General features: G+C 44.9%; 1 protein-coding gene across 1 annotated transcript in view; it reads right to left on the reverse strand.

Annotated features, from left to right (window-relative positions):
* Positions 1–245: 245 nt before the first annotated feature.
* Positions 246–11,651, reverse strand: part of TMEM86A (transmembrane protein 86A) — a 28,672-nt gene continuing 17,266 nt past the window's right edge. The window contains exons 2-3 of the mRNA XM_017810270.1: positions 11,374–11,638; positions 246–7,196 (exon numbers count right to left, since the gene is read on the reverse strand). Of these exons, the coding sequence (XP_017665759.1) occupies positions 6,769–7,196; positions 11,374–11,638 (693 nt within the window). The 3' untranslated portion in view covers positions 246–6,768. The remainder of the gene's footprint in view (positions 7,197–11,373; positions 11,639–11,651) is intronic.

The following is an 11,651-nucleotide window of genomic DNA, read 5'->3' on the forward strand; positions in this document are numbered from 1 at the left end:
ATGGTGGTGCCTGGTTGGTTTGTGTTGGATGTGCTCTGTGGGGTGCATGTGGCTGTGTTTCAGGGTTCCCCAGACAGCAATACTGCAGCTGACTGTGACAGGGTTTCAGTGGGATGCTGAGTAGATCCAGCATAACATATGCTGATGGGTATAACAGTGGCACAAAACTGCCCACCACAGAGGTTCTTTTGGCCTCATACTCTGTGCTGAAACAGTTACAGGAACAGAAAATGAGCAAGGAGACATTGTATCTGCACAGTAAAAATACCCAGTAAATTAATGATTTTAATTGCTGTTACACACAGAAGAAATGAGAAAAAATACATTCCAAACAAAGAATTAAAACAGTAAAATCGGCATAAAAATGTGTTAAGAAAAGATCCCAGATTAAGTGGCTGTACTGTATGTGGTGACCTTTACAATCACAGTAAAGAAAGTAAGTACTAAAGACTTTCAGGCATGGCAAATGCTTGACTCCCCAAAGGAGAGCAGCTGCTTCAGTCACATCTTTCAGTGCACTCTGCCTGGAGTGCGTGGGAGAGGGGCTGGAGCAAGAGGCTTGAATGGGTCCAAGACATGGAGATTAGTGTTCAGGACAGACCAGCCACTCTGCATTCTCAGCCAGGCAGAACTCCCACTTACCCAATGGCATTTGCTTTTTCCTTCCTTGTTTTTCGTGGGTTTGGTTTTGTTTTTGGTTTTTTGTTCTTGTTATTGGTTTTGTTGTTTTTTGCTAGTTTTTGAGTTTTATTTAACAAAGGGTCAAGTTCTGCTGGCTTGACCATGCCAGCACCGTAGATGTGGAGCAAGCCTCCCCAGATGAATTAGGAGCAAGGCTTGGTCCAGCAGGAGCCAGCACCAGCAAGGTCTAGATAAGTATGTTGGTAGTGAATCAGAACCGTCGCCCAACAGGCTGGTTTTGGTTTCTTGTTTTTCTTCTGTCAGGAAATATTGTCTTTTATTTCCTGATGCTCCGTATTTTGACCAACCCACATTGCCCCAGTTGTGCTCCTGCTGCAGTCTTGGTGGCTCAACTCTTCCACCCATCTGGCCCTGTGCTTCAGCCTCACTGTTGAGACATCACACAATTCCAGTAGCTCATCCTACAGCAGCATAGTGTCACCACAGAAACAATACAAACCACAGAAGTTTTGGCATTCCTGCCAATTGGCCACCTTTTTTTCATTTGTAGTCTATCTAGAGTTATATATTTTTATTCTTTACAATAAGAGCAAAAATAAAATAACATTAAGAAAATTTTCTCCAAACTAAGAAAACTAAAACCCACCACATATTTTAAAGAAACCATAAAAATTTGCATTGTGTTTGCTTCTGAGTTCATATTAAGATAAGATTTAACTGCAGCTGCTTCAAAATTATGGTCCATTTCACATGTACACAGCTCATGTTCCTTGGTGTGTAATTCCTGGCCTTCATTTGTGTTTGTACAGCAGTTAGTGCTACTAGAACTAAGTAGTTTCTAGTTGTGGTCCAGATTTCAAATCAGTGAACAGTGGCATTTTTTATCCTTGCTGAGAACATGGTGATGGTTCAGAGCCATATTTCTAGATCAATTTTTTTTCCAGGCTGTAGGACTAGTGGTACAAGCACCTCCTTTGCTACAGAACCTGCTGTTTCTTTGATTCAGGTGAAAAGAAAGTAATTCAAGAAGGATGTGCCGAGCTTATTGATTCCATCAAGGCCTTCTCTCTCTGATGATTTTAAAGCCAGTAAAACCTACAATCATAGAAATTAAACACCCCTTTGCAGTTTGTCCCATGAAACCTAGCTGACCTTCTGCAGAGTGAAGGTTGAACAAGACGACTTCATTTTCTGTTCCAGTCTTTTCAACAGCCATAGCAGACTGTGAGCACACTGTGTTTTGGCTGGATTAGATTTATTCTAGTTAACAATCAGGAATAAGACCAGACTGTGAGATTTGGATACAGGGTTCACATCTAAGAATTTGGTTGAGGCTTTTAGAAGAACTAAAAAGCATTTGCAAAACTGAAATTAGAGTTCAGATTTTTAAGCTAAACCTTCCTCAGGGTTCAAGTGCAGCTGAGCCCATCCTGTTAACCAGTGTGAATAAATCTTTTGCGTTTGCATCTGATGCAAGTTGAAAAGGTAGTCACAATTCCATGCTTTAAGAGAAGTCCTGAAGATCCCTAAAAGCATTTTTAACACTAAAGTTGGATAATACTTGGGACTTATATAGCACTTTACATCTTCAAAGTGCTGTATGAGTATTAATCCTCACAGCATCCTTGTGAGGTAGGTAAGTGCTAATAACCCTATTTTAGAAATGGGGTGAGGGCCTGGTCCCCTGCTGCAATAACTTGGCATAGCACTGGCCCTCATATGCTTTTGCCTTTTTACACCAGATGAGGACTTGACCACAGAAAATGTGACTTACCCAAGGCCACAAAAGGAGCAAGCATGGATAAAAGGTAGGAGAATTACCCATGAGGACTTCTGTCAAGAGAAGACAGCAACTTCCCATCTTCTTCCAAGAACACAGTTATGATACCTCTGCCTAAAAGAGCACCTGTCTGTATCCAGAAACCAAAAAAAGGAAAGAGGCACCTGCCACTGAGCTTTACAGTTGCTGTTTGCTTTGATCTGCTTCTTCCAGAACAGCTCCCAGAATTACCATGATAGCAAGCTGAAAACGTACAGGTGTTGGTGTCAAACTATGGGACTGGAAAACCTTGAAAAGCCACTAAAAATTCTGCAGAGTTAGTCCTGGGAATTTTATATACTCATGTAAAAATATATAAATTACCTACACTGATTACAACAGGAAACTTTCAGCAATCTACATAAAAGACATGTTAGAGTAATTCTTAAACCAATCAGTCTTACAGTTGCCTCAATGTGGAGGAGTAATAACCCAGGTATTCAGTATGAATACCATTTCCTTGGTAGAGTAGGAGTAAAGCTATTAAAATCCTCTGGCTTTGTTCTTCTTGGCCTGCAATTTCTACGTGAGCATCACCCTGCTGACATCAGTGTGCCTGGCACAGCCCAGAAGCATCACTAGCATTTAAAAACCAGTTGCAATTACCACTGCATCTTTGACTTCTACACCAGGAGTTCCATGCAAGGATCTGTCTATAGAAAGAGGCTGAAATAAACCTGTCAGGTCTTTTATATGGCCAAATAAGGAGCAAAAGGATCTCCAAGAGGGTGGTAACTACAGAAAGGAAAGTGAGTGCAAGCAATCTGATCACGTGTGTAACCTGAAGTGACCATAGACAGGAATTGCAGAGGAGTATTTGGATACAGCAGTGTGAAAAGAAAGCCTCTGTATTTAGCAAGGAAAGGAGCTGCTACTGCTGGGGCCAGGCACACTACACTACTTGGGATGCTTCACTGCCTGGGCCAAAGACCGGGTGCTTCTCAAAGAATGTACCCCTTACAAGGACAAGAATGGATCAAACCTCACAGTTTTACATTTCGAAGAGACAACAGGAAGGTGCACAAAGGTAGTGCCACAGACAGTCACATCATTCCCATTTTGTTTGCTCCATTTCAAAGTGGAAACAGACCTCACTGGGGTAGAGGAAACAGTTTTAATACTAAGAAAAGGTATTTAACAGACTGCCAAGCAACTGCTTAGTGTTTCTCAGGGTTTAGGAATCTCAAAATTGTGTCAAATCACCATCCACAGCAGCTGGTCCCTTCCCAGCAGAAAAAAGCCTCCAGGAAAATGGTCTCATTCAAGTAATATGGATTAGAAGGAGGAATGCAGAGCAGGAGAGAGATTTTGAAGATTGAGAGCCTTTGCTGACAAACCTCCGAGCCAGCCAGGACTCTCCTTCTTTGTATGCTGAGGGCTCTGCCTCGTGTTCCTGGGAAGGCTGAAGCTGTTGCAGCACTGGGACAGAGCCAGTGTGACTGGCCAGAATGTGTCCCAGCCAGGTCACTCCAGGTGAGGGGACAGCAAGGGAACAACAGCCCACTTGGGCTGCACACGTTTCTGCCGTCCCACCTAGAGATCTCTGCCACCAGAAACTGCACCTCTGGCAGCCAGTGGAGATGAGAGGCCTCCTAATAACACTTAAAGACTCTTTTCTGCAAGTATCCAGTGGCTGATGGTTGAGTAGAACCGCAAAGCAAGATGAAAAAGCACAGAGAAAAGCAACTCAGCTGTCTTCAGGAAGTTGAGGACTACTCATTTCTAGAGAGGAAGAAAGAGAGAATCAAAACTGAGACTTTTAAACAGAGCTTATTTTATCACACACACATTTCCCTCCAAGCAAAGGGAAGCTCAGGATGCAGGGGGCTCCTCTGAAGAACTGCCAGCTAAGGACTGAGTGTGCCAGACCAATGTGCTGTTTGCTCATATGCTGGGAGGATGGTGGGGTTCACCCCAAATGCTTAGATTTCCTCTTAGCTGGGTCAGTCTGTTGCAGGAAGAGATTTGCAAACAGCCAAGTGGAGTAACAGCAGGTGACATCTGCAGAGAGCTACACTGCAGGGTTCAATCTGTGGCCAGGAGACAAGCAATGCTGATGAATGAACGTGGTTATGGCTCTAAATTCCCTTAGCTGTTTACTCCAGGCAGGCCCCAGTGCATCAGTGAATGAATACTGACAGTATTACACAACAGCATTAAAGGGAAGGGATTACACGGGGCTGTGCTACCTACCATGCTTTCCCTCTCAGTAATGCAGCTGACCTTTCTGATCTCTGTCTGAAAAGCAGCAGATGCCTCCATGGGGTCAGGATAGTTAACCTAGATTTTTGTAATAATGGCTGCATTTGCACTGATGCAGAAGTCAGAAGGAGGCAATGCCTATTCCCCACCCAGACACACCATGCAAGGCCGGCGAGGAGCAGGAGACCCACTCAGCACCTCTCAGCACCAAGGGGAAAGCCAGCAGGGCTGGTAGGGGTTCCTCAGCTGCCCCTGAACTCGCCAGACTCCTCGCAAAGACAGATCCCTCTTCTGCAGACTGGGCTAGGGACTCAGTGCCAGGGTTTTGTCTGGAATGGTCCGAGCATGCTAGGTATGGAGACAGTGATGATTTTTCACCCCACAAGGCTGGTCTGGAGTGCTGCCCCTCTTGCTCCCTCTGCCCATGTGGGCATGTGCAAAGGGCTGTTGAGGATTCAATGGATTCAAGTTGTGCAGTCTGTTCTGGTTGTCCCTGTTTGGCTGCAGTTTAAAGAGGGGCAGGAATGCTCAGCAAGCTTCCTCTGCACACCTGAGTGCACTTGTGTCTTAAAACAAGCCCCTGGGGAAGCACCTCAGCCCAAGGGAGTGGCCTGAGGATGGACAGAAGGAAGAAGCACATTCAAGATAGTAATATAGTTTCATATAGAAACAGAGCTTGCTGATACGTATCCTAAATAAGAGGAAAAAATATACATATGATCACAAATGAACTTGGACTAAAAATCAAGGCAACCTCGTCCTACATCTTTTTAAGAAAGTCTGAAGTCAGAAATAATCTTGCTTAAACAGATGGGCAGACAAACCATCCAAAGAATTTGGATCAGAATTAAATAGGCTTTCCCAGCCCCATCTGTGCATTCTCACTGTGTCCCTGTGAGTTCAAGAGGGAAGCACCAGGCATTTTGAACACACAGGACAGTGCATTTCAGGAAGCTCTCCTGAAAAGGGGCTTTCTAAAAAAAGAGAAGTGGTGCAAAGATGATCGTTTACCACCAGCTGGCAAAGCCCAATAACAATCTACATCCAAAATCAAGGCCTTGACCACAAGAAATGCTCAGATGAAGATTCAAATACTGCAGGCAGCAGTACTCTAAAGCTTAATGGGTATATGGAATATTACTTGTTAGGACACTGGGGAAGAAAGGCATAAAGGTTGGATTCCTGTCTTCTGTACTAAGGACAACTAGGGTATACACTAGTAAGACAGGAGATCAAAATTCTGCTGTAAAAATCGAAGTTCCTCGTGTGCCCATTACATTCCAGCCGTCACTGCTGGCTACAGGCACTGTATAACTGCACACACAAGGTGAGGGGGAACATGTTGGCCTGGCTACTGAGATGTCCCTGAAATCCCACCAGACTCCTAGTTCTGCCACATATGGCAATGCTGGCTTACACCTACAGATCTGCCCTGAGGCAGTGATCACCATGACCAAAGCACACAGCACTGCATGTCAGCACACCTCTTGCTCTGTGCTCTCAGCCTGGGGTTCTGCTGTCATGCTGGTTCTGCTGGGTGCTGCCCCACATGCTGCCCTTGACTCTAAAGCTCAGTTCCTATCTGGATATGCTGTTTTTACTCTCCCTCCAAGTTTTCTTTTCAGCAGAGGCAATAGCTCCAGTTTGCATACTGAGTTTGTAATGCACAGAGACAAACATCAGTTAAATTAATTTTTACCTATGACTTCAGCAGAGATCTGTGCCTGTCTGCCTTCAGTTGAGAGCAAGCCTTTTAACACAGTGCATGGCTAAACCTCCTTTCCATCAGCTCTCCACTTCCTAGACATTTAGCATCAGTTTCAAGACTAACAAATAAAATGCAGTAGTACAGCACTTCCAAGAAGGAAAAGTTGAATGAGTAACTACTGCAGGGACATTCTAAGCTTTCTGATGTGGACCCCACACTGAAGTAAGCTTTATTCAGAGAAAGCCATTGAAAAAAAATAATTCCCAAAGGTAATGCTTCAAAGAAGCAAAATCAACATCACCAGTGTGCCTAGAGAAATGGAGATCTCTCTCAGGGGTGAATGCAGCTACAGCACCTGAGATATAACCCACGTGTTCACAGACTATTGGCACTCCACCTAGCTCCTCTTTCTGAAGTCCTCTTCATCTCTGGTCTCTACAGCTGACAGTGCAATAAGCATTTGGGCTGCATAGTAAGTAGCCATGATGATGAAGCGCGAGTAGGGCACGGGGAAGCAGAACTTGTTAAGTGCAATGGTTAGATCGGACACCATGAACAGCATCGCGCCGATGCAGGCAGAGAGCTTGGTCCATGTCCAGAGGTCGTTGCACAGCTGCATGCCGGCCACTGCCCGCCAGCCCATGAAGGCAATCAAGGCGATGTAGACAGCGACCAGGTAGGTGAACGGGCCTGAGAGGTAGGAGTACAGGAAGGCATAACAGGAACCGGAAACCAGGCCCATCAACAAGCCGGCTTTGAGGTCCAAAGGCTTCATGCCAAAGGCTGAAGAGTACAGGATGTGTGTGATGGCAAACATCAGCAGACCTGGAAAGAGGCATTGACACAGATCATCAGTGACTGGCGGTCAAGAGCTGAAGGAAATGTGGTTATATTGGATTTAAAATATACCACAACAAGCACAGGCTTAGAGTTTCTTGCAATGTTATAACCCTTAATACTATCAGTGAAAACCATACTGACCACTTAAGCTATTTAAATAAAAAAATAGGTGCATGGGAGATCAGCCTTAACACCAAGCCCCTGGCCTAAGAAAAAGCCCCAGCACATCTACGGCTGCAGCCAAGTACAGCTCTGCTGTGACAAAAGCCTTTCTGCTGGGAGGCCAGGTGAACTAAGCTTCTGCAGAAGGAACTGAGCTTGTTTTTCAGATGTTCCTCTTCCCCTGCTTTGGGCAGAAGGGTGGGAGCAAGGCAGACCAAAGATCACCCCCTCCAGCTATCCAAAGTGTTTTGCTCATAGCTCACATGTGGAACAGAAAGGCTGGAATCAGAGCAGTGTAGGAACAAAACATGACAAAAGTTACCAATCCCTCTGAACCCAGATACAAAGCCTGACCGTATTTAGCCACAAACCCAAAGGCACTCAGGGACTAAATCTGGCTTCTACTCCATCTCTGCCCATAGCTGGGAGAAGCCTAAGCTGGAAAGAAGCAGCTGGCATATTTCAGAGACTGCACCGATGTGATCTGCCAACAATTTTATGGCTATTTTCAAGATTCAGATGAACCTTAGAGGGAATCAATCAGTGAAAATAAAATGCCGGCTTCCCTTTGAAGTGCAACAGTCCTGAGAAACGCCAGATGTGGGTGTTGGAAGGTACTGCCTACATGTTGTTATTCACTTGCCACTAATCCATTTGACAACAATATGTCCCAATGTGTTGGCACAGCTGCTGACTCCTAGCTGTCATGACAATTGTAGATAATGGGCTCCAAACTGAGTCCAGCTCCTTGGATCCTCTGGTTCCCAGGCCCACACATGATGCAGCTGCAGGCTGTCCCACTTTATCCTGGCAGGGTTATTAGTGGAGCTGGAAGTTTTTATGCAGCTCTAAAGCATGAAATAGAGAAAAGGATCTGGGAAGCTGAGTCCTCCAGCAGGACTCTTGTTCACATTTAATGTGTGATGCCATGGTGTAAGGGGCAGTCACTAAAACCTGCTGCTGGCAGACATTGCTTCATTCTAATACTCTTGTGTTGAGGCAGTGCAAAGGAGGGGAAGTGTCTCCTTGCCTTTGGAGAGGACCAGATTGGACATTCACTGAAAGCTCAGCCATGGTGGGATGAGAAGGGAACCCACAAGAGGGAGGGGTTGGTGGGGATCTGATCTGCAGGATGAGGCTAGAGAATGTGGACAGTGTGAAGGGGAAGGAAGAGAAGCACAAAGGAGGGCAACCAGAAGCTGATGTTTCACAGAGCTATTGCACATCATGGGCACAGCACTGAGGAAACTGAGAAGGGATTTAGGACATGAGCTGTTTATAGTGTTATAATGCAGGAAAGGTTAGAGCCTGGGGAGATGGTAAGGAGAAGGATACATCCTCCTAGGAGTGATGAGTGTTTTTTCCTTCAGTGGCATTATATGGAGTATTCTGGGACAGGGAACTGAAGAATGTGTTGTCGTTCATGCAGGCATCTGGCAGCAAGGAGGAGAAGGAGGAGAGGACAGGATACAGCAGCAAAACAGAGGCCTGGAAAGGCAGTAGGAGTTTTGTGATATGTGGTAAGGCTGGTCACAAACAAGGCAGTCAGGTCCTGAGTTTACTCATTCAACACCCACAAATCAAGCCAGGAACTGAGGAAACCTGTGATGGCTGCACAGGGAGGGGGTGCATTTCTCTCGTATTTCTCAGCCTTTAGCTTGGTCCTCCCACATCAGGCAGATCAGCCCTTCTCTCTGTCTTCTTCCTTGCCTCAGGTTTCCTCAGGCTGGCAAAAAGGCTTTTTTGCTAGTCCCTGTCTTCTTCACCAAATGCATAAATTGTTTCTAAGTACCTGCCATCTAAGGAGGTGGATATTAACACTGTAAAGTATCTTCTACATGCACAAAGACACTAGTCAGAAAATAGCGCGTTATTAGTGGACTGAAGCAGCAAAAATGAAAAAAGTCAAGTGTGCCAGGAGTAGGTTCCCAGGCCCTCACTTCCCTATAAAGTAATGAACAAATGTCCTTTTATAAACTTCTTGTCTCAAAAGCTATTCAAATCAGCCCAGTTTCCAACCCTTTTCAGTTCAAAAGCTAGAGAAATTGAACAGAAAGTACATTTTTATCCAGTATTTCCTCTTATTCTCCTGAAACTTCAAATTCCCACAACTGATGATGTCAAAAGGTTAAATATTGTCAGTTGTTGGCAAGAACAACCTGGTGAGTCTCAAACAGGAGAAAATAAATTTTGCAAGCAAGGTGAAGGATGAAATGGATCAGTGTAAGCTTTATCTCCTTACAGCTGAAATGCAAATATTAACACTTCATTTCAGAAGATAGTAGCTCAGTGGGCTGAGATTTTCAAAATGCTCCAGTAGAGCTTTGTCTCCTCCTTAAGAAGAAAAACGTGTCTAAAGCCACAAAGCAAAATTTATCAGTTGTGAGACTAATAATCCAACTTATTTGCAGATTAAAACAATCAACCAGATACTGAATTGCTGTGACTGGTTAACCCTTCCTCTAGCACTGTATTGGAGAGGGAACTTGGAGATATACTGTCTATGCAGAATGGAGAAGCATGGAACAGTCCATATACAAAAATGGTCATGGGGAGAATTGGGCCTCAAATGTTTTCCAAGCCACAGCTCGAGAAGCAGCTCCAGGAGGCAAAACAGACACACAACCAGTCGGGCTGAGGCAACCTGCTCTGAGCCTGAGGCAACCTGCTCCTAACTCCTGTTAGGAGGAGGCACATCAGTGGGAATGTCAACACTCAGCACAGAGGGGATGGCACCCCAAGAGAAAGCTAAAGCTCCTCAGCAATGTGCCCAAGGTTCAGCCAGAGAGATCCAATCCTCAGGGCCTAATCTAAACCCTACCAAAATCAGTAAAAATTTTTACATGAACTTTTAATGAGATTGAGATAAGCCCTTGGGAAGCAGGATTAAAACCAGATTCAGAGCATTTGGCCTTTCAGATCTGGCACTGCACACTCCTTCTTCCCATAAAGAAAGAGCTTCTGGGAATCCCAGAATAAAACTAAATACTAACCTCATGAGAGAGGCAAAAAATAAGCCTTTGACTTTCAGAGCTGACAACAGCACAAGTCAGAAAAGTTGCCTCATCTCATCACATTTTCCAGTGGGACAGTCACAGCAGCCAGTTAATGGTCGACGTTATGTGAGATCCCCGTGCTGGTTAAATAAACTTCAGAAAGCCCACCAGTCAGTTTAGCAAAGGACTCAACTGCTGCTTATTTCTTTTGACAGTCCAAGGCCATGGAGAGTGTTGCTGCAGGCAGGTTCAATGTGGCTTTAAATGATTAATCTAAATCATTATGTTCCAGTCTGCGAACTAGCAAAATAAACCAAGCTCATTTTGCTCTGAGAGATGTGGATCTTTCTGTAGAGAAGACAGACCACTGTGGTAAGGTTTGTCCTTGATTGACCATCATTTACATGTCTTGCAAAACAGATATATCTTGTACAACAGGCTGCATGATTCACACTGATGAACCTGCAAGTAGGACAAGATTTCTGATGCTTTCATTTCTAGCATCCACTTGAAAACCTCCCCCAGGCTATGGGCTTGTCTATCAAAACATAAAGCTCCCCTCCACTTGCTCTTCACTGAGGACTTTTGCACAATATGTCCTATCCCTGATCCTTGTAACAAAGGGCTAACAGATCTCCCTGCAGAGAGATAGGAGGTAGATACTTCCCATAGCTTCATGGGAGCTCAGGAGTACCATAAACATTTCTTTTTCTTCCCCAGGGATTCTGGCATGCCACCTTCTCACCTCCAGCCAGCCGAGATGCTGTGACACATGCCAGGACACCAAACCTGACCCAGTTACCTCTCTAATCTCAAGAGAAAGACTCATCTGTGGTGTGACTCTTCTAACCATGATGGATTTTAGTCAAGGAATGAGGGCTTCCCAGTGCACGGGGCTTCAGCTGTACATGAATAAACAAAACATGTGCCCCAGCAACCCATTACTAAATAAAGAGGATAACAGCTGGACTGTGGCGTCCCTTTAGGACTGACAACATACTCACCATGAATGAAGTAGCCCTGCTCCTGCCAGATGAGAAAGGCATCTCCCACTGCTGAGAATATGAGTCCCGCTAGGATGCGGCTGGCACTCCGGTGTGACACTAAGAAGTTAATTCCATGGGCCAGAAGGAAAACCCACAGGCAAAAGATGGGTAGACATTTAATGAGAGCACTGAACCAGGAGGGGCTGGAAGTTGGCAGCCAGAGGACAAAATAGACACAAGTGGCTTTAAAGAAGGGCACCAGTTTGGGACCTTCACTCTTCACCTAAAGAAAACAA

The sequence above is a fragment of the Lepidothrix coronata genome, unplaced genomic scaffold (genome assembly GCF_001604755.1).
Source record: "Lepidothrix coronata isolate B3197 unplaced genomic scaffold, Lepidothrix_coronata-1.0 Scaffold1, whole genome shotgun sequence".
In the NCBI taxonomy this organism is placed as follows: domain Eukaryota; kingdom Metazoa; phylum Chordata; class Aves; order Passeriformes; family Pipridae; genus Lepidothrix; species Lepidothrix coronata.